The sequence below is a fragment of the Morone saxatilis genome, unplaced genomic scaffold (assembly GCF_004916995.1).
Source record: "Morone saxatilis isolate NCDOM2014 unplaced genomic scaffold, NCSU_SB_2.0 Contig9, whole genome shotgun sequence".
Lineage (NCBI taxonomy): Eukaryota > Metazoa > Chordata > Actinopteri > Moronidae > Morone > Morone saxatilis.
The window spans coordinates 12860092-12884050 of record NW_023340268.1 but is presented as its reverse complement, the minus strand read 5'-3'; the positions used below and the strand labels follow the sequence as shown (position 1 = coordinate 12884050).

At 40.9% G+C, this 23959-nt stretch overlaps 1 protein-coding gene across 1 annotated transcript; it reads right to left on the bottom strand.

The window, feature by feature from the left end:
- Window positions 1–2076: 2076 nt before the first annotated feature.
- Window positions 2077–19412, bottom strand: poc1bl (POC1 centriolar protein homolog B (Chlamydomonas), like). Its single transcript, XM_035681847.1, has 11 exons — window positions 19267–19412; window positions 15630–16082; window positions 13378–13547; window positions 11606–11795; window positions 11242–11427; window positions 9498–9615; window positions 7792–7968; window positions 6230–6361; window positions 5365–5475; window positions 3960–4112; window positions 2077–3870 (listed from the first exon to the last, which is right to left on the bottom strand). The coding sequence occupies exons 2-11, from the start codon at window positions 16013–16015 to the stop codon at window positions 3739–3741; spliced, it is 1755 nt and encodes a 584-aa protein (XP_035537740.1). The 5' UTR covers window positions 16016–16082; window positions 19267–19412; the 3' UTR covers window positions 2077–3738.
- Between the last annotated feature and the right edge of the window lie 4547 nt (window positions 19413–23959).

Here is a 23959-nt window from a genome sequence, read left to right as displayed (position 1 = left end):
GGCAACAAGTCAGCCGCAGTGTTGTAATATGCCACGGTAGACTGGGCTCGTCGTGTCTGTCAGAGACATAATATTAACGTGACTGCATGAGGGCGTTTTCATTTAGGACCGGGTGATGGATGACATTTTCCATGCAACAGATATTTGGTGCAAATGTATTAACAGGAAAGATAAAACAACGGTGAGCTGCACACACCTGAGGGCTGCTGAGTTATTATCCTCCCTGTTCTAAAACCTACCACAGACAGGTGTATGTCTGGAATAGATAAAATAAAATAAATAAAAGTTAAAAAATATGGGATTTATTCATTCTAGATACTCTAATATGAGTTTTCATTATGATTATGAAATATGATTTTTATTGTTACTTTCATAATTCCTATCTCTCAACAATTAAATTTTTTTAATTAAAACATTTAATAAAGAATTAAAATGCCAGTGTGAAACTAATCTATCATAGGCAGTGAGGAAGAGTATTGAAAGAATGTACTGGATCAGTGACAATGCACATAGTTGCACCTAATCCTTGATCAACTTGTCTCTGACAGGGTAGGAAAGTGGTGGAATCTGTCTGTCACACCCCATGTCAGATTGTGCGACTGTTAATGACTGTGCTTGAAGCAGAAAGATAAGGGTTTCACACCCCAAAACTGTGACAGTCACATTGAAAAAGCAGATGGACCGTTGCAACATACAGCCTAGCAAAACCAGCACAACCTAAAGGGCATGAGGTTTAAAGTTGTCAAACCACAAAATCTATCCTGAGAAGGAAATAAATAAGATGGCACTCGAAAAGGAACATGCCACCGAGCTGTCACTGTGCAACCAAAGGCATGAAGGAATGTGAGTAATGGCCCTACGACAGCTCAACCAGTTTTTTGTTGGGTTACATCCTGTATGGAGAGGCATAAAGGACATTTCTATGAAAGGAGCCAACTGTATGTTGGAAAGCACATAAGCTAGAACTTTAACACATAGGCCTACATGAAGTCCACAATTGTTTGCTGAAGGTAAACCTCAAGAGATCCGGCAGTCAACAATCACCACACATACTATTTATAGCAGAAATACAGATCTGTGCTCTGCAATTCAGTTAATATGCAGCTAAACTGAAACAAACAATTGATCCTCTGAATGAATCATTGCAAATATCACTGACTACCTTTATATCCGTCCTCCTGTGTTTTGGTTTTGCTCCATTTTCTGCCTCATTACTCGAGCCTCACTTAGCTTTATGCAGGAGGCCTCCTCTGGCCCTCTGAACAATGTTCCCATCTTCCTCTGTTGATCCGACCTGAGCCATCAGGTTGTACAAAGACCACTGCTCACACCTCTCACCTCCATTAGAAGATGATATATATTCCCTGAAAAGATTAAAACAAGCAATTTACAGTATAATTGACTTATTTTTAAGTCCAAAATATAATCCAACCATACCTTGGATGTTATGCATTGTTGTTATGTTTTATTATTACTAAAACTATGATTTGAAAAAATATTAACATAAAATATGATCTATCTACACATACCTCATGGAGGTATTATTACTGTAAACCACCATGCTAATATTAGAACATGTATACGAATAAACCAAATTCAAAACAAAAAGTCACATAACAACCCGCCTCCCTCAATGTTTACCACTAAGGTTAAAAGCCTCCACAGTCTTTCAAATGTTTGCATCTTCCTGAATACATCATGTTGTGACATTAAATAGCTTCGGTAGCAATATTTATTACCCCAGTCATTTTCTGAGCCCAAACTTTGGTCTCATGGCTTTTCACCTGCCATCACCAATTTGAATTCTTCTCCTGACCATGGACTGCAACTAGTTTTCAGTGTTATTTGTTATTTTACCAGTAGGTGGCGCCAAATGACAGTGAATGCATGTGGGATGCTGTGGGAGATTCAGCTTTTAGTAAATTCATGTTGTTAAATTTTCACAAGTAATGAACCAGCCACAGCTTAGTTTTGTTCTTTTACTGTATGTGGCACTGATTTAAAAATAAATATAAAAGCTGTACAACACACAGTGTGCAGAGCTGAGACAGAAACAAGAAAATGACAACGTGCATCTGTGGTTAGTTTTTTTTTATTCTTTCAATCATCCCAACAATTGTAATCTTCCTTTAAACATCAATCCCATTTCAATCACCATTTTCCTTCATATCAAGTAATCATCATCCCTTTTGCATTATCAGTAGTTTTAAAAGGTGCTTTATGGTAGCACTGTTCCCCTCTGGTCCCTTAAACAAACCATTATTTACAAAAGTTAACACAAAACAGGAGTCATCTTATGTTTCCCCTCTGTATCCATTGACTAGTATGAATATCTCATATTCAATAAGTCAAAGGACCACAGACACCAAACATTGCTCGGTGATAAGCAGTCTTCAGCAAATACAGCTGCTATTCAACAAACATTTCAACAACAGTTGCGTCTCTTGGTCCTTGAATCCTATTAGAAACACCAACAGGGTCTTCAGTGGAAAAAAAACAAAACAAAACAAAACAGGAGAATTTTGGATGTCTTTTCAAGTACAGTTTACACACAGGAGTCTTAACAAACAGTCTGGCACAGCCAAGCTGAAGGATTAAATTAAACAGGCGCTACCTTTAAGGCTTTTTGTGTCTGAATAGAAAGTGCATCAAGCCAGTGTTGTTTTAGCTTTTAGCATTTTAAAAATGTTCTAAATACATTTGACATCCACTGGCACATTTCATTTCGGCACAAACGCGTTCTTTTTAGGACGACGACCTTTTCAAAGGCACAGTGACAGATGGATTTCGAAGGTATTCTTAATTTTTACACGGGAAAGGGAAGAACAGATTACAACATTCCTGTCAACTCACTGAGCCCTCTGGGGCAGATTGCACTTAGTACAAATGCTTAATGAATGCTTCAAGTCTTGTTCAGGCAGCATTCTAGCATGAAACTGGCTCCACAGACGAGAGACAGAAGTGAGAAGCAGTCTAGTATGACTGCTGCGCTCTCTCCCCCCTGCCCGTTTTCCTCTCACATGATGGAGCATGTTAGGAAGCAGCTGGTTTGGGGCAAAAAAAAAAACTGAACTTACATTCCTGGCACGTCTTCTTTGAGCAGCACCTCTTTAAATTTGTTACTTTTTGACAACTACAACAACATCACATGAGGATTTAGCAATAATAATTAATATTAATTGCACATCAAGGTACCATTCTGTAGTGCAACGTGATTTTGCATGTAATTTTTCTAGGAAATACTCGGTCTCCTATCTTGTCGAAAGGCACTTCTTCAATATATGCTGGACAGTCAAATCAGTGTCGCTGCTTTCAAGTTGTTGCATTAGATCAGAAGAACACATGACAATAATGACACTTCAAGATGTGCGCTGGACTCCATTTTGGTTGCAGAGGCACTTAGATGAAAGCAAAACGAAAAGTAAAAGTCTCAAGTTCAGCAGGTCTCCTTAGAAAAAGACCAAATAAACCTCTCCTTGTTATTATCATTCACTCCGCCGCAATCTGCACTTATTCAGTCATTCACATGGGTACAAAAGCACTGAATTGGGTGAATCATTGGCTTAAAGTGACTTTCTTTCACCGCCTTTTATTTGCTCGCCGTTCCCATTTAAATGGAGTGCAAACGTGGAGAGCGGGAGAATTGGGAGCAGCGCAGAAGACATCCACTGTAATAATTGCACTATGGTAAAAACAAGGTCACTTGAGGTTCCCTGCTACTTTCCTCTCCTCCTCCATCTACCACTCAAACTTCCACTGCTGGTTTTTGTCTCCGGGGGTACACCGCCTCATCTGGGCGTCCGTGCGGCCCTCGGCTGTGCGGTAGGCTGTCACACACATGTCTGAGTGAGGGTGGTAGATGGTCTCGTCCTGAAAGGTTTTAAGGAGAAAGTTTAGAGACAGGATAAGAATGTGTAGAATAATAGGTACCTGGGGTGTACTTGTGTGTGACCCCCTACCTTTCTGAACTCCCAAACGATACTGGGGGGTTTGAGCTCCTTATCACTAGGGCAGTGCCTCATCCCGATGGAGGTCTGTCCCTCGGGTACTTCAGCACACAGCTCTGTCACCGAGTTGAAACGGATCTCCATTTGAGACGTGTATTCAAAGTACTGGAGGAGAAGACAGGTGTGATTATTTGCTCTGTATATACACAGCTTGAATATGTGTCTTTGTCATGAAATGAAAATGACATTGGAAGAAAACAAACAAGCAGTAGTCTCTTGAGATTAAAACACTACTCTGCCTCCTTTCCAACTGTTTTGGTACATCTGTCTTTCTACCTTAATCTCTCTTCTTTATTAGGAATGCCTTTCAACCAGCACAGCAGTGCAGTTTGGCATGTTTACTAGGATTACAGGATGTTTTCCTCTTACTCTGCTGTGGGATCAAGTCCTGGCTAAGCTACCATTGCATGGTGTGTCTGCGTGTGTGTCGAGGGATCTCATCAGTGAAGACTTGGCGCTCTCGATCAACCAGACGTGAACAAAAACCCAACTCCTCCCCTCCTCTGGTATCATTTCAATATCCAGGCCAAATGGGACAAAAGATGCCACACTCCCTGGGCTACCCGTTAAACGGAGGGTCAGGTAATCAATCTTCATACTTCCCCATCCTTCTCTTCACATCTCATACATCTTTCAGGTGCTTCGGGGCCCATAATGGTTGTTTCTAATAAAAGACTCACACGGGGCCCCTGTGTCTGGCTTCAAACTTATTTACCCAGGCTGTGCCATTCATCCTGCCTGCAAGGCTCATGTATCTTTTAAAATGGAACGTGGTTCTTATGTGGGCCAGGGAAGGGGGGAGCAGGAGGGAGGCGGTGAAGGGCCCTCAGGTTTTTGTTTCAGCGGGGAGCCATTCAAACATTGATTTTCACTCACACATGGTGCTTTTTGTGACTGGGGACACCTGATGCGGTGCATCAGTCGGGTAATCAGAGATATCAAGGAGGTTGGAGATTCACAGAATGGAGCTCTGCCTATTGTCTGACTGCGACATTAAATATACATCCTCACAGACAAATAATCTGCCAGCTGCTAAACCATCCATCACTATAGTTGGCAGGCATTCAGTTTAAAAGTTCCACTGATTCAATTGTGCGATATTTGTGGGTATATGGGATACAATGCCAAACTAACTTCTCCCTTCATTACATTCAAGTCATGCTGGACACACCAGCAGAGAGCAATTTTCTGGTGTGAATCAACTGTGGCAGCTCGTTTTAGGGGTTAGCAGAAAGCGTTGACATTTCAAGATACATCTCCCACTGGACCAAGAGAGGTTGCGAGAGTGTGACAGGAGAGAATACGTGCACGAGAGAGAGATGGAGAAAGACAGAATAAAAGTGTGAAATGCACCTACCTGGTTGCCTCCCTGGCCGTGGCAGCCAAACAGAGATAGGTGTGCGCCTGTGGGACTGTGCTCTGGAGCGTTGTAGTCCAGACACTCCGAGTGTATCCCTGAGCTTCGCACCTGGCAGGAGGAGAACAATAAAATTATCAATAGAAATTAAAACAATGTGCTTTATTGGCTCCTGTGAGGAAAGTCAGACTGTAAGGTCACAGAACAGAACAGCACCACTGAAGCAGGGAAAATTCAGTCCCAATTTTTTAACAAAAACAGACTTTTTCCTGCTGTTTGCTTATTTTCCACAAATAGAATACTATTAAGACATCAATATGAAATACTTTACCTGTTTTTTTTATTTTTCCACATGCTTTCATTTCAAAAAGCCAGTATTTATACCTCTGAGAAAATGCCATATTTTCAGGTTACGTCATTGTTGGTACTGTAGGCTTGTATACAAATTTTAGATAATATCATTAAAGATTTTTGGAAAATTACCTTGTTACATTTAACATGTGACTTCACTGTTGTCAGGGTAAAAAAGTGGCAGCAAGTTTGTTTGATCGTTCTTCTACCGACGCAATGGTTACACTGTGGAGGCTGAAATTTAATCATTTTAAAGCCAACCAAGAATTTTGTACAACAAATTTTACTTCACCAGGTGTCTGGATTATAATGGTCTTGATCCCAGTCCAAATGGGTTTCAAAGCCTTTGTTTGTCTTAGTTCAGCCTTCTCACTTTCAACAGGATTTTCCCATATCATGCCACTTTATAACATCTAGTTTCCGACTCAGAATAGATGGAATTAAGAAAGCAAGACACAACTAGGCTGGATACAGGATAAATAATGGAATACACATATAGATAGGAGACACTTACAGCCCCATGCCAGCCCACCCTGTCCTCAGGTACATGTAGATCAGGGTAGATATTCTTCAAATACCAGTCAAAACTGTTGCATTTCAGCCTCTTCCTCAGCAGCAGCCGCTCTGAGATATCACCATAGGTCTCCTGTAAAGTAAGTACACAATGAATAAGTCATCCTTCCAAGATTGTGTCTGAAAATCTTTATATACAAGTTATATTAAGCTAACAGGAGAGGATGCTACCGTTTATTAAGGATACGCCTAAATAAATGCAAAATTAAAAAAAAAAAAAAAAAAAAACAGTCACACCATTAAAGTAAACATTTACATCCTGGATATGACAGTTGGATCCTACACAGGAGTCTCCACATCCAACAGCATAACAATATCACCAGGAAACCAAACAGCAGCTGATTGGTCACACTGAGATAGCAGTGTTTGCTGAGGCGGGGAACGCCACCTTAAGCAACTCAAAGTCCAGAATATTCACACACCTTATATCTTCTCACTGTCTGAGGGTGAAATGTAACTACTGGGTTTCACAGATGCCTAACATTTTCAGTCACAAACGTACTACTGTGCTCCCAGCCAGTGTTTCGAGATCAGAATACACAGACAATGTTGCTGAGATAAACAACGAAACAACGATAAACAAGAAGAAATAAACGAGCAAACCAATAAATAAGATGTTAGATGTCTTTTAATCCGCTCCTGGCAACAACAACCATTCTACAATAAATCTCCAAATCCAGGATACAAATGTTAAAAAATGTAATGGTAGGTGTTCTTGTGAAAAACAGGCAGGTATGGTAACTGATTTTAACAATAAATCGGGAAGACAGTGAAGTGGTCATTCATCTATTTGAACATCATAAATCAATATAAGTAACTAAATTTACTTAATAAAAAAAGAATTATGTACTATTCCAAAGCAATATTACTGTCGATAGCTCTATATCTGCTAATATATTATGACAGCAGCGTAATAGCTTTAGAGCTGGGGATCTGGTCTGGCGGTGCTGTGTTCAATCTCCCCTTGACCAGGTAATTTATTGTTTGATCAAAGATCCCTGACATTAATAATGTACTTTTTTTTTCAGATAGGTGAAACTGAGATACATGAAATTTTGATGAAGCCCAATACTCAGAACCTGAGAGGCACACGGGCACACGTTACCGCACGCACACTGGTGCACGCCCTCTCGCGCATACACCCGACCCAGTCAGACAGACAGTGTTTCATCATATGTTGACACTGGTGAGTCATATCATATGAAACATCTAAATCTAACATCAAAGGTAAGCTACTCTCTGTACCATATTAACATGACGCTGCCAGGTGTAACATGGCATTACAGCAGCGCTTCAGGTTAGTACAAGCTGGATGAAAAACAAGTGTGTAACAGGCTAACCTAGCCAGAGCTCAGTGACTAGAGAATGTATTTGTCCAAATATGATTCGGAGAGTATTCCGAGGTTAGCTTCTTGCATTCCTCATAATAGCATTATTTAAACAGCATGTCTAGCTCGATGTACTGTTTAAAAATGTGGTTCTTTTCATTTGTAGCTGTCCTACCTTTCTGGCCGGGGGATTCCTGTTGTAAAAGTGTTGTTTATAGGAGTCCATCCAAACCTCTGCAGCTCGTACGGTATTCTGGAGGAAGTTTGGCCGTGCATAAGGGGCCTTTTTAGGGAAGACGTGGCCCACATGAGAGCAGGGGTGAATCTCCAGGCTGCCCCCACACTGCCACACCTGAGGGGTGTTAAACACATGACATACCATATATGAGTTTCCTTTAACTTCATAATATTGCTTTTTTATGTTTTGTGGAATACAAATTCTAGATGTTTGTGGTTGAATGATACCCCAAAGCCCAATCCCTGCACACAGTGTATGTTTATATATACCCACTACACGATTAAATATTGACAAATAAAGAATAATGGAAGCCAGAATCAGAGAATCAGCACAGATATGGTTATCATTAACCAACTACATTGTCTATTGTACACCATGTGTGAAATGTCACAATAATTGGTGAACTTTGGCACTAGTGTCTGTAATTTAAGTTACTTATCTGCTAGCAATGTTATTGTAGGTTAATTTGTGGGTAGCAAATAGTAAATCTTTCAAATTGACAAACAGGAGTCATTAGCAATAAATATGCTTGATGGGATCAGACCTTAAGCATGTATTACATTTTATACATATGAAAAACCTAAATGTCTGCTTGGAGGAGGATACAAACCATAATACAGACAGAATGATAATGATTGTGGTGACTGTTGCTATGACAGAAATCCTCTCTGAATGAAGAACAAAGCTGCATGCTCTTTACCTTCTATCTCACCATGAAAATTCAACCCCTGCTTCTTGTGAGTCATGTTTGGAAAACAGCTCTGAATTACGGCATAAATTTTCATTGTGTAATTGCTTGATCTTCCACCATGGAACAAAACAAGAAGGATAAAACAACATCCCTAAAGAATGAAATGTTGTTAACAGTCCTTCCTAATACTTGGCTGAGATGTGTTCCAATTACACAAGGCAAAATCATTATCATACATCCATAGCCAAACAGCCATTAAATGGCAAGTCCCTTCCATCTTAATTCACCAGGCACTTTACCCCTGCACCATATCTTTTTAGCACTCCAAAAACAGGGTTGAAAACCAATTCGCTACACATAAATTATGTATGGAAAAAAGTCCCAGCGAGAGGCCTTTTTATTTCCACATGCATAACGCATCGCTCAGGGGAACAGCCAATTCATCTTCACACTAAAACCACATACACACAATAAATCATGCACACACTATTTACACTGCTTACCCTTGAATGCTCCAGCTACAAACTCACACTTAGCCTAAAATCTGTGCCAATTTGATTGACGCAAACAAGTGAAAAGTGACACCAACGTCACAACAAGGCATCAGCCAATATCAGGCTGCAGTTTCAGCTGCCATGGCTGACTGTGATCTGACACTGACATGTGTCTCTCTCACATCAGCTACCCACTGACTGGATGAATCAAAGGATCACGGGCTATGAAAGAAACATTCTCTGTGGTAATGAAATGTCAGTAAACGTCAATTCATTGATGTTTCTGGGTACTATCATGGTAACAAACAGACTGAGTCAATGGATGTTCTGTCTGTGAGTAAGGGATTTTGGTTAGTCACTCTTTCCCTACATTTCTAAAAGCTGGTCTCATAGTGGCACCGCAGTGGTAAAGGAGTGTGTCTGCTCTGTGGTCTGCACTGAAGGAGAACTGAACTCACCCTGAAAGAGAGCTCCAGGTTTTCTCCTCCCCACACCTCCATTCCCATGTCATATGTGCCCAGGTACTCAAAGTAGGCCTTGCTCACAGCAAATAATCCACCTGCCATTGTCGGAGACCTGGGAGAAACAGTGACAATAAGGCGACTATATAATGCACATTTTTAACCCTACATTCCCATCCCCTCCCACAAAAGAATGCCCTTTTTTGAATCCAAAACAAATGTAGTTACTCAACTGTCTTAATACTCCACCTTTAAAAGATATGAACCACCTTATTAAAAGAAGCCTTTAACCTCTTCAACTCCACCCTTCCCATAGACCAATATATAATATCCCATATTTTTTTTCTATTTTTTTTTCAGAGAGGGGACAGGGGATCTTAAGGGGGAGATAGCAAATCAACAGTATATGCCACAAGTGGTGTACATCATCTGAGAGCTGGGGACTTGAAGATTAATTTGAGATTGAGCTTTCATCCCTGTTTATCAAGTACATCTAGTGATACATCTGTAATCAAGATTGTGTTTTGGTTAGGCAGCTAATTAAGTTTTGAAAGTTTAGAGTGTATAAGGGCTTAGAGCATTATGAGGGAAGTGTATGATTGTCATTTCCATGCTCAATTTTGTCTCATAAGTTGCTGCAGCAATATTTGGGTTGATACCATTTGTTACACAGCAGATTTGATGCAAGATTTAACCATTTTGACAACTTGAGAATTCACAAACAAATGCAGAAAATACCACCTTAAAAACACAATAGAATCAAAACCTTCAGACATTTGGAGATTTCTGTAAGAACTGGATTATTCAGTGATTGGAAGGCTTCTGTTCTGGAAATTGCTCAGAAACCCACTTATTGTCTATATACATAGTAAAGCCATATATCCTCCGAATGCTCTCAGTTTGTGATAGTGCAGTTTCACAAGGCTGTGATTATCCTGGTAACAATAAGTCATTTTATACAGTGAGGTCTCAAGAAGGTCAGGTTTCAAAAATGGTCTCACTACAATGAAGTGGATAAATAAATACAATTGGACTCACTGAATCCACAAGAGTATCAGCTTTCCTAGCATACCCAAGTAATACAATTCTAATAGTCTTAAGGGACCTCAGTATGCCAAAATATTCTAATACACTAGGTGAAAATAGGAAATGTATTCTGCATGCAATGGGATACATGGGATTAGCATAAAGTGGGCATGTATGTAAAGGGAAGACTCGTGGGCACCCATAGGACCAACTTTCATTCAGATATATTGAGGTGAGAGGTCAAGGGGACCCTTTGAAAACAGACAGTTTTTCTCTTGCCAAAATATACCCTAACTTTGGAGCGTTATTTTGTCCTCTTCCCAACAAGTTACAATGACATGGTTGGCACCAATGGATGACTTAGTTGAGGTAGTTTCATATCGTCACTCTAACCCCGCTGTAGCCTCTGAACAACAGCAATGTCAAGGAAGTAGGAGTTTTAGTGGTTAAAGAGTAACCATACCTAAGATAATAATCCCGCTTGTGGTGCTGTGTTCTGCCCACACCTTGTCATGATTTCACAACGCTAAATGCAAACATCATGCATCACGTTTGGGTGTGTTCACATAAAGTGCAACAGTACAGTACAAACGTACAGTGACAAATTAAGAGGGAGAGGTGTATTATTGCGAGCAGAGCTGTACACTGGTACTGGTGCCAATCTGATAAAGTGATCTCCCATGAGAGTAGACATTCTGAAGTATCATGCTGTCACCTGATGGGGTCAATACGAGACTTGCGCCTCCTGCGTTCTACTTCGGGGACTGAGTGCCACTGAAAGGTGAGTCTCCAGTCAAAACCTCCGATCATTGGCTCATCCGTTTGCATGTAGAACTCAAAGGTGTTCCAGTCAATGGTGTCAATCACAGGGCACACGATGGTACTGGCATTCTCACCAATCCTAAACAAAAAGCATGACCAATAACATGCAGAACGAAACAGAGAGAGGGAAAAAAGAAAAATATATGAAACTCTGGTTTAGTATTTGGTATTGCTTCCAGTTTTGATTTGCATTCAGGTGGAGTGCGTACAAATTTTCTTTTACAAAGGCTCTTACGCATCTAATGTGGTCAACACACCTTTCTAGCAGAGGCTCAATCCAGCCAGGGACGCACTCACAGTGGCAATCAAGGAATGTGAGTACATCACCCGTAGCATAGGTGGCACCAATGAGTCGTGCCCGGACCAGACCCTCCCTCCTGTTGGTGCGGATGAGCCGCACGCGTTGCAGATTGCTGATGTAGTCAGCTAGCTGGGATTTCAGGTAGCCTATATTTCATAGGACAGAAAAAACATCAAACCATGATTAGAGATACACAGGCACTTCCAGTGGCTTATAAAGATTGTTATGGATAACATGTTAGAAAACCACTTTCTAATCTAGAGCCAGTGTTTGGTTTGTCCCTTCTGGGCTACTGTGATTAACATGGAGGACTCCATAAAGGCAACCCGAGGCGTCTGTAGATATAAAAGGTTCATTCTAAGGTAACAAAAACATAACGATTCCTATATTCAGGTGATTGTACACGAATGAAAACACAGCTATGAATATTATATTCTATTTCTGCCAATAGAGCCGCTTAAATGTTACACACTGGACCTTTAAAATGGCTGCCTTCCCCTGGGTTGATCAGTGCGGCTTAGACTCAATTAAAGTTTAAAGCAGGTTTAACCACTAACATTACATTCAAACACTTGCTGATGAGGGAATTATTAAATTGTACATTTCAATATCAGGGTTTTTTTTAATACATCAGGCATTTACACACATTTCATGGCCTAAGGAAACTTAAGGTCAACACAAGGCTTGGTTTGCTAGACCCTGTTCAACCAGGTTAGAAACATGAGAGAAAGCTGTCACTCCTGCAGTCCCTGTCTTGTCTGCAGTAACCGTTCTGGTCGGGGAGTGGCATGTCTAGCATTGCATTTGGTCGGGGTGGTCAGAGGAGAGGAAATGATGTCAGGGCAGCTCAGTGCACACTGAAGTAATCATTATGGTGTAATGTCTCCGATACACACAGACTAGACTAGCTGGGAAAGAATACTAATTCCATTAAGACAGATGGACATCAAGCTACTCCTATATCCAGTTTCGGAAACAAACTAATCATTCTCTGAGTTAGCACGGGTCTGCAGAAATCGGTCCATATTCCATTTGCTAATGAAGACCACAAAACGTGCCCAGAAGCTCAGAAAAGCTAGTAAGGGGACCTTTGAGTTGAGACTATTTTGTCACATATACTGCTCATACCTATGTCACATGGAGGCTAACACTGTACAGCTACATTCAAGACATGCAATAGTTCTTGTTTTGCCTGCTTGTCTTCAGTTCAACAGTTAAATCTAAAATGGGCTGGAAAAATGAGTCTGCAATCAAAACAAAACCTCATATTCACACAGAATGAGAGAAGCAGAGGTTGGAGCAGAGACTGACAGGGAATAGGACAAATAATTTGCAATTACTTTGCCAAGAATTAGCTTATTCATTAATGATTGTAGCAGTTTTAGCAAAAATAATTTAAAATGATCACAAATGAATCAAAGCCTGCGTGTCATTAAAGGAATGTGTCCAGACTCGGATGTTTTGCATTCTGAACTATCCAGAGGCATTATCTATTCACCGCTCCATAGATAGCATCTTTTCTCTATATTTATTCCTGCTTGACTCGTTCTCTTGTACAATGTCAGTGTGAGGAAATCAAAGCACAACTGAGGTCTGGTTAGTCCGCTTTGCTAAACTAGGCCAAGACTGTCAGACCTGTTTGCTTCTGGGCTTCTGTCAGTTTTTTTTTTTTTTTTACAGACAAAAAAATGTTTTGTAATGTTTATTTATTAGTGTAGAGGGTCAGACCTCGGTCACTGTAGTCATCAATGAGGATGATCTCTTTCAACAGGATGGCTGGCGTGGTCTCCAGGACACTGTGAATAGTCCTCAGCAGGGTGGACCAGGCCTCGTTGTAGAAGGCTATGATCACCGAGGTGGTGGGTAAACGCCGGTAGTCAAACTTCTTACTTCGGCATCTGAGGTATGTTTGTGTGTGTGTGTGTGGGTGGGGGAAGAGACATACACAGTTGACGCAGGCAATAGCACACATGTACAGTACATATTTACAAAAAACACAACAGCACCCTAGATGGACTCATACAAGCACAAAATGATGTTTTCGTACGGTCAGAGCGGCTTCAGCAACTATTGCGGCAGTGGGAGGTGTCTGGTCTTAATCCAGATGGCAGTCATTAAAACAATAAAGAGCTGCAGAAATATGGATGGGGGTGGGGAGGGTATCACACCAGTGAGCAACATACCACAGCAGTGCTCGGGGAGAGACCACAGAAACTTGAACAAACAGAGACGAAGAAAGGAGAACAGAGAGAGGAAACGGGGCAACGCTGGATGAAAATTAGAGTGAAAAACTGGAAACTGGGGGGATGAGAACAAGGAAGCATGGAGAGAGAGAGAGAGAGAGAGAGAGAGAGAGAGAGAAAACACATGAGAAAGAGAAACTGTGGGCTAAATTTTTATGAATCAGTGGCATACAACACTGAGACTGCAACCTCTGGCACAGGCTGAATTACCTAGAGGCAGAGGCTCTACCCACAACAGTGACGCTGTTGGAAGTCAGCTGGGATAAGAACAAATATGTTTTGTTCTGGCATTAGTCACAACCAATCAAATAAGGTGTTTACCCTCCCTCGAAAGGCAACCGTGTTCATCATGCTGCAACACTTTAATGATGGAGAGAGAATTATAAAGGGAATCTGCCACATAACCTGCTCCCAGGAGGAAACTGATGTAACTATAGAGAAGTTGCACAACTGCAACAAGCGTATACACACCACCTTAAAATAAATAAGCCTGAGAGGAGATAACACATTTGCTTACACTGTTGCTAAGCATAAAGCCAAACAGAAATGTAATGCAATTGGGATAGTTTGACAACAAGAAGGCGCATTAACTATAGGTTAATTGATATCTGTTACACACTTGTAACAGCCCATAATGACTGACTGAGTCATATGCAGCTAAATATTTGACAATTTTAATAGAATCTGATCATGCAAAAATAGCACAGCACACCACGGTGTCACATAAGCTCCGCACGCCACTTCCTCCCTGCTAACACCTTCCTTACTGTGAGTCTTCTCCCACTTGTGTCAGGTGCACAGCCAGTCACCCAAATACCAAAAGGTAGCAGGCAAAGAAAAGCAATTGTGCAATTGTCAAGAATGTCAGCCTGCCAGCGAAAGACGCATCATAACTGTCTCATGGCGGTGGACTCAAAAGTACTTCTTGTTTAAAAATTATCTGTCTTCGAGTTTCCTTATCCCAGTGAGAAGATCAAAGCATCTTATCAGTCTACATTTGGATATGCAGGCGTCTCGCTGGTAAAATGGTTTGTTCCAGATTCACAGGAGCGACCTCTGTGATCCATTTTTCTGTGTCTGTTGGGCTTAACCATTTTGGACGGTTAAGCATGACATGCTTAATGCTTAATGCATCCTTCGATGTAATCATAAATCCACTGCTAACGAGAATATGCTCAACTGGGATACTTCATTTAACACAAACATATGTTTTATACACAAATGATGGTTCCTGCTACATTGATGGATAACACATCTGGGTTTCATTAGGGGATGGGAGCAAGTAAGAGATGAGGCAAATGCGGAAGGAGAAACGACTAATAAAAGACATATACGCTCTGTGTTTCATTACAGAGGCTGAGTAGAGAATAGCTGTGGACAATAACTCTGGATGGAATAAATCCATTCAGGCAGAGAACTGCTTACACTGCTTCAATAAGCCCTGCAATGCATCACAAGAGCCTTGATCCTTGTTTCAAACTGTCAGTGGAAAACTGATTCCAGTAAAGAGCTCAACTTAATCTCTATTGAGTAATTTATCCCTGACACAGTTGTAGTAGAGCTATCAGCCCCATGCAGCGTTCAAGGCCAGAGATACAAATATGTTTTGGAAAAGAAAATAGCAAGCCATAAAAAAAACAATGGGATTTGCTAGAAAACAAATTTTAGTCAACTTAGGCTGTTAAAGTCCATTAGTCTCCTGACTTCCTGTTTAGGATGCCTTTTTGCTCTACTCACTCATTCATCCTGTGGTCCTGGATGTGCCGGTGGAGGGAAATCTTATCACTGAGAAAGATATTGATGGCGTAGCGCTCCACGCTGTCCTGCTCCTGTTTCTTCTCCTCAGGACTGAGGGTGAGGTGCGTGGCCCGACCCCACTCGCCATGTGCATTGCTGTCTGGTGGTGACTTGATGTAGAGGGGTCTAGCCAGCTGTCCATCAGCCCCGCTCTCCTCTATGGCGAGCTGTCTCGCCACGAGATTGTGGTCCTCGTCTTCCTCGTCCGCGGAGGAGGAGGAAGGGACAGAGGAGCGTGCTAACAGGACGTAGCCCAGCCACAGCAGCCACAGCAGGAAGCCAGCCTTGGCCAGCACGCCCAGTTTTCGAAAGCAACGCCCCCTCATGACAGAAAGCCCCAGGGAGGCACCGGGACTGGCTGAGCTTCGGGGTGCCCGACAGGACACAAAGTCTCTGGAGAACAGAAAGAGACACAGAGTGAGATAAAAAAAAATACATGATTATGGTGATTTTCATTTAACATGACAGAAACTAAATGGGGAGGGAAGGAAAGTGTAGGTTTTGTGTGAAAAATCCAACCGTGGCAGCAAGTAACTACCAGTGACAGGAGGAGATTTACACGGAGCTCTTTAATCAAGGCTCTCCCCATTAGATAATAAACCCACACAATTCACAATTACGTTAAGTTACTCACCTAAACACTTACATCCAAGAAAGATAGTGTCTGCCTCCAAATTCACAAATGGCCCAAAGACTCCCCTCCAACAGACCAGACCAGTAGTAATCAACACCAACATCAGAAATATAATCGCTTGCTCAGGGTTGCATTGAGATGCTCATTAAATACAAATCGCAAAGATGGAAGAGGCTGAACTGTGGCGCACGGTACAGTAAGTAAGTAAGTAATATGCTGAATAAATTGAGTCTGTGATGCACTCCAATGAGAGATGCATTAACCTGATAAACTTCATTACACAGTGCAGTTTTAGTCACGCTGCATAACAGTGAGTCGTAAATAAGGAAGTGTTTTTTACCCAAACTGTGCTGCACACTTTCCCTATGTCATGTAATCAGTCAGTTCACGTTTGTTCATGTCAGTCCACGAAATCATCAGATGCCCCCCCCTAAATATTTTATCCATTTAAGCTACAAAGGGGATATCTTCTGAACAATGTTGACTTGATGAATCACATTGTCAGTGGATGTGTAGCAACCAGATTTGTGCTTGAGCACACGCAACACAGCATAGCCAGCGCTTGCACGATATCTTTATATCAGATTACTCATATCTCAAAAACAGTGTGACAGTAATCAGACAGTCAGGTCTAAGCAAGCCTTTTGTTTACACTGTGATGAAGAATCAGAGTTTTCGAAATGTTCTTTATTTTAAGATTTCCATTCCCCTCCACTGATCTAAAAAAATAAAGTGGGAAAACCAGGGCTGGGATATTTGCACGAGCACAGAACCCTTTTTTCTGATTTAAAAACAAAGGATTAACCTGGGTTTGTAGACACACGAAGACAGCAATTTAGACATTTGTGTCTGACAGTCAAGCTTAGCATGCCAAGATTTGAAAGAGTGCTGCAGTAAAAACAGACCACTTTGCTATGTTGACACTAAACTGAATGTAATCACATAATTGTGTTGCATTAATATTAGAGCAGGGTGCCATTTACACAAGTGCCAGGCAGTGCCAGCCAGGGTTAGCTGCAATACTCATGCGCAGACAGACACACACACAGACCCACCCACACACACACACACACACACACACAACTGTCCTTCCCACTTCCTCACACCGAACACAATGATGGTTAATTCCTAGTTGTGCTAAAATTCCGGGAACAGCTCGACTTTAAGACGCTTCAGAGAAAACGCTGTCAAATGAAAGTGAAAGGATAGTGTGCAAAGTGCCATGTGAGAGTCTATATATCTATGGTACAGAGGAAACTCAATTTCCACTGCGACTCCTTCAAGGCAGCAGCACAGCCCTTTCACTCCAGTCTGGGCCCCGGCCAGAGGAGTCTGGAGTCCTGAGGTTACAAAATGGAGACGCCTGCAGACAAAACCCCCCTTTATTGGCTGTCCATCACACCTTCCACTCTCTCTGAATCTGATAGCCCTAGTGGGGAGCTGTTTGGAACGAGCAGGAGGCGACGGAGGCCTAAGATGCAGCTTAAATCCTGCCCCACTTTTTGGCTGAGAGGGAATGAAACAACCACCCCCCCCAAAAAAAAAAAAAAAACCTCTTTGCTGTCGAAGGCGACTTGAGGGTTCATTTCCGCTGTCTCTCTCTTTTTTTTTTTTTTTNNAAAAAAAAAAAAAAAACAGGCCAGGGATAAGGTTTGAATTTGCTTCCCAAAGCTGCAATCTGTGGTGCATGTTTCACCCCGTCACGCTGACAAGACTTTAAAAATAGAGCGCGGTGAAAAAGATGGGTCAATAATTTATGTTATACAGACGAAACAAACGAGGCTTGATGTTGGGAGTCACTTGACTCTCAGATGTCAGCACGGACGTGGACTGTGTGGCACATGAGTTGCTCTCCATGGTGTGGAATGAGCGGTCCGTTCTGTATAATGTGCAACGCATGGCTCATTTCCTCATCAGCCAGTCAGGAAAAGTAGGACACATAGCTGTAATGCTATATATATATATATATATATATTGTTATATGTGCAATACCCAACAAGCACCAGTGGAACAGGTTATAAGAAAAGAAGTCTCTCTCTCCACCGACACCACCGGTTGGTCCATTTCACTTTGTGCAAAGACCTGTAAGACGGGATCAATGACACAAACATCTCTGCTGGTTACATTCTGTGTATACATTACTGACAGCAGCAGCAGTTTAAAAAAAAAGGCTCTGATGAGTGATGAGAGGCTTAACTTAAAAGCTGCATGGTGATTTCTTTTCATCACAAGGGCTCTGACACACGCCCAAATAAACCCAAACAGACTTGAACTGCGCTATAAAACAGAGAGCTTTTGCCAAATGCTGCTTCACTTGAGCAGAGGGGGATGCCAAAAAAAAAAAAAAAAAAGCTCCTCCATGAAAGCAAAAGTCTAACCACCATATTTATGCGGTGTGATATGTCTACGGCCTATCTACTGATCTCACCTTTATCTTTAGGACATTATCTTCTCTGTCTGATTCATGAGGAAATGTGTTTCACAGGTGTTGGGAGGAAAATAACAGACTGAAGAGTGAAAACAGTCACAGTTCAGCAACAGGTCCATCCTCGTACGTCAAAGGAAATCAATGTTAGGATAACAATTGGGGTTTCTAAACTGCAGAGAGGGTGAAAGCTCGGACAAACGTGCACCAGTGACCCAGAAGAACAATGACAATCTCAACTTTCGAAAGAGAAATCTACGACTAACTCTTAATAGATAAATAGTCACAGTTCATTATTAAAGTCTGCAGCAAGCGTCGTCGTCAAACACCCCAGCGCCGACTTAAACGGTGTGACTCTTACTGGTGAGCAGGCAAGGAAGTGAGGGGTTCATATTAGTGAAGTTACGCTAACAAGCAAACTCTACTTTGTGCATAACGTAACCTACGTGACAGCAACAAAATCACACTTCTGTCTCTCTCTCTCGAAAAAAGTACGAGGTTAGCTTGTAAGGGCTTACCTTTACAACAAGTTACATGTCTCGGAGTTTCTTCGAGGTTGCTAAGGCCGTTGTTTGTCAGCTTGACTACGGTCGTCTTCCAGTTAAACCTCTGGCTTGCAGATGTCAGCATACCCACATCCTCTCCTCCACGTTGGGCTTCTGACCTGTATGTGTCAAGGCAGCCGGAAAAATCAAAACGGGTTCCGGTAAACCCTTTCATAATAAAACAATGTGCCGCGGGGGGCTCGCTTAACAAGGGAGAACTAAGAACTAACTTAACAGTTCAACGAGTTTAACGAACTAAGTTACATCAGAAAGTACAAATACTAATGTGTTTATAAATACTACAATAAATAAATACGTTTTGAGTTCTTAAAGTATCTTCTTACCTTGCTAACTAACGTTGACTGTTAAAAAAAATACATAAATATACAAATAATTATTCACCCTGGCCACTATTGAAATGGCACTTGCCTGACATTTAGTGTGCAATTTGCATTTGCTTATTGCTTCATATTGCTGTTTCCTCATACCAACTTCCTCATATTAAAAAAAAGAAAGAAAGAAAAAAAACCTTTACTGTACCGTACTTCCGGCGTTGGTAGCACCATCTCCCGTTAGTTTGACGCAGCACTCTATGCTAACGACTGTTAGCTGTCATTAGTGTCTGCTGCGATTTGCCTCCAGCTATTTACACCAAAGATTTTTTTTAATGACTTATTCAATCAGCGTGCACTCTGTGCCGAAGTGCGAATGTTAACTTTAATCTTAAAAAGTGTAGCTTGAAAACTTTCAGACGTGAGTTTTGAGTTTTAAAAACTTAAGTTTTAAGTGAACAAAAGCTGCAATAATTCAGAAATATTCAGAACATCCACATGACTTACTTTGAAACCAGTATTTCAGGTGCTCTCGACTCGTTTGAAAACACTCCAAACATTTCACATTGGTGTCAGTTGAAGTTCATCCTTTTCTTGACAGGGGTTTCTATACATTTCTTAAAAGATCTGTCAATTCATTAAATTACAGGGTTACTTAAACATAGGCCTACCCTAATCTGTAGCATATGTATGAGCTCACAGTAGAGTAGAAGGGTGTTACTGTACACCATAAAGACAATGTACAATAAACACAATTTAACACAATTTAAATGTGTTTTTTGAACAGCAGCTACAACTTGCATTGTGCTTACAAGTGATTTATTGTACAGAACATGGATTACTTTAATCAAGATCTTTAAACAAGGAATTACTTTTGTTCAATAGATTGACTAATGTGATAGATCAGGCAAATTAAGTTTATTTTCAGATTTTTCCTCATGTATGATTTATGGGCTGTGGTTAAATCACGTAGTTTTACTTGAGCTTGAGATTAAAAAAATTTAAAGTCACAAAGTCCTGTCTTGATGTTCACAAGCATGCTGAAAGGATCTATTCGGCCACTGCATGAATGAACAATGCCACACACACACACACACACACACACACACAAACAGCCCTTCCCTCTGTGTGTGTTTGCCATTATAGGCTTGGTTTGTTTTCTCATAGTCTCTAGGTCCTGCTCAGGCCGGACCACACTTGCCTAGAGTGTGCAATGCACTATTGCAGCCTGTTGTTAGGCAGACACCTGCACAACTTGGTAACTTGCCAGTGTCTTTTATTCCTCCCTCTTTTTCCTTCTCCTTTCCTCCCCAGTTGAAACCAATTGACACCTCTTTCTGTGCCCCCATCCGGAACTGAAAAGGGTCCCGTTTCTGTGATAGGGATCTGGAGCTTTCACAGCTACAAGGAGGGCTCTTGTACAGGTCTTGTGTTTTCAACCTTTCCCCCATTCAAACTATGGATTATTTTACAGATGCCCTGTTTTTCCTTCATTCCTAAATGGCAAAACCCATTCATCGATTTGAAGTCCAGTGTTTTCCTGCACGGCAGAATTGCTTGTGTATTGAAGGTAATAGAGTTTCTACTAAACCACCGTACATATGGATTTTTGTCACGGCTAAAGCTTAACTCAACTGGTTCTTTGTCCCACTAAGTTGCTCCAAAATTAAACAAAAGTCACCTTTTTATTTTCTTGACATCAGAGCTATTCCAGTGTTTTTGTCCCTTTTTAAATAGGTCTGTAGAGGCTTTTGATTTGTTGGTCAGCGTCCGACTAAACCTATCACCGTCCTTTATGATAATCTGCAGTTGGATTCAGCTCAGCAGCTGCAGAGCTTATGATTGAGATCTCTCTCATTTGACCGATTTGAAGAACATGAGTGAAGCGGATTTGAAGAACAGTCAGTATTTGACCCGGTGCCACAGGCGGTAAGATCAGATGAGAGCAGTTCAAGTAAAGAGCACCATCTAGTGACTGCATGGAATATCCTATTTAATTACCTTTTTTACCCAGCATAGCAGTAATGCCTTACCACTTTGATGGGAATAACAATTTAACCCAAGCTGAACTGAACAAATACAAAGGGAGGTTGCCCTCAAATATCTTTGTGGTTAAATCCCTCTGGAGCCAATTTGGACTCAAAATGTTGTGTCCTGCTCTCTGTCCTGAGTCCCCCCCCCATCTCCTTCTCCACTCTACTGCAATATAAGACAAAAAATAAACCACTAACGTAAAGTGAAACATTTATCCCTCTTTTTTAGAGGACAACATCTCAAGGTCTATGCTATATGGATGAAGGGTTCATATCTTGAGCTGTAAAACACATGTAAGATTGATGCATCACTTCTGGTTTCTGTCTCCCGTTAATGAATTTCATTTCGTTTGAGCAAATCATCTAACCTCTACAATTAGAAGCAAAGAGCTGACATGTGTGCCGAGTTTGTGAAAAGACTAATAAAGTGCCAGACCTACACAACAGTGATGCAAGGAATGTGTGGCCGGGCCTTTTGCTTCTCTACAACGCTATTCAATTATAGCTCTATTCACATCTGAACTGACTTAACTGTTGGGCCAATGATTTCATTAGCTGTGTGTCCTTTGTGCTTGATGTTCATTTACTCCGTTCGTGCAATAAATCATAGTGAATAGAGGTCACATTGTGGTACCAGGCTCCTTTAATTTAATGGAGATGGGATTCTGGCCCACACTCCCTTAGCTTATTAGCTCCCCATAGAGCAGAAGACACAATGACCTTCAACCATAAGGGCTGAATATGGTTATCAATTAGTGATTTTGATAGTGAAGGTTTTGCCTCTTTTATGACCTTGGTCACGATATGAATGAATGGCCTATTATTACACACACCAGTCAGATCTCACTCATTGAACCATGTGTCCCTAAACTGAAGGGTGAGAATATCTGTCTAGAAATGCATCATTATGTTCACAGTACTGTTTAATATTTTACATTTTGTCCCTCGGAGGGGTTGGCAAGTCTGCAGCCTGTTTTGGAGGTGGGTGTATATACATGAGTGGTTTAGACTGAGACACACAGGGAGGGAGAGATGAAGACAGCAACAAAGGAAATGTTCTGGACAAACAAAAAAAAATAATAATGTTTGATCTTTATGGCCAAAAAAGACGTGATAGATGAGGGACAATGTAAAAAAAATAACGATCCATTCTGCTCAGATTCTGTTGCTGTGAATCTGACACTGTTCACCTTGTAGGGAGAGTTGTGCACAGCATTTACAGTGTGTTGAATGGTCAGAGATAACACAATCGGCACGCCCCTTTCAGTTCTGTGCCAGAGACTGCTGTTGTGTATGTGTGTGAGACATCTCAATCAATCTGAGCTCGTGGTGCTTTGTGCAGGGCAGTTTCTACAGTATGTCATATTTACAGAATTTGGATGAAGAATAAAGGTTGCATAAGGCCTTTGAAAATGTGTTTCTTTATAAAAATGTAACATCCATTAAATTACATTATTACATTACCGAAAGATGGCATTAGAGATCAATGAACTGTTTTATTCCCAAGTCTTAACTTAAATCAATCACTTAGTCTAAAATGTGGCCATAACAGACCATTAAATTATATGTGTTCATTTAAAACAGGTTATTTTCAAAATGTATCTAATGTGTTAAATTTTACATTTGTGTCCAGGCATTTTTTAGATCCACCCTTGCTTTGTGTGGATGTGGTTTGATCAGATTTGATTGACCATAGCTGTCAGAATGAGTAAACAACCAAACAACTGCAATCAGATGCTGATTCATAAAAAATATGTTTTCAGAACCTTTAAGTAGAAATTTAGTTTGATCACCTTATTGGTTTCTGGTTCTACATCAGAACTTCATGTTTAAAGAAATGGGTGATTGTGGAAAGAGTGTAATTTTTATGTGAAAGAGCATGTGTAGAGGAAGTAAATAAATAATATAGACACTTCATAAAAGTTCTAAGTGAAGTAACTTAATCACCACTCACTATTGTTGAGTCATATGGATGTACAGTATGTAACATTTTAGATTCTGTATATTTTCTGATACCTCTTAAATAGATACAACTTGTGATCTCTGCTCTTCATTGTTGATGCAAATGATCTGGTCTTTGGAGTGCTATTAGTTGTTCTGTGAAATCAAATTGCCATATGAGAGATCTCATACCATGAGCTGACCATTGCTGCTAATGAGCAACCTAGCTCTGTAGCAGTGTGTGTAATTGGCCTATTTCCCTATATTTCCCATTTGTAAAAACACAGGTGTAAACGATAATATGAATGACAAGTCAGAATATCTGCTGTGAAAAAGGTGCCATGTCACTCTTCTGGTAGC

Excerpts from the sequence above, each read along its gene's own strand:
- poc1bl (XM_035681847.1), bottom strand. The coding sequence starts at position 16,015 with ATGAGGGGGCGTTGCTTTCGAAAACTGGGCGTGCTGGCCAAGGCTGGC. Across the intron at positions 7,969-9,497 it reads ACCTGGAGCTCTCTTTCAGG|GTGTGGCAGTGTGGGGGCAG; the intron begins GTGAGTTCAGTT and ends AACACCCCTCAG. Across the intron at positions 6,362-7,791 it reads GGAATCCCCCGGCCAGAAAG|GAGACCTATGGTGATATCTC; the intron begins GTAGGACAGCTA and ends CTTACTTTACAG.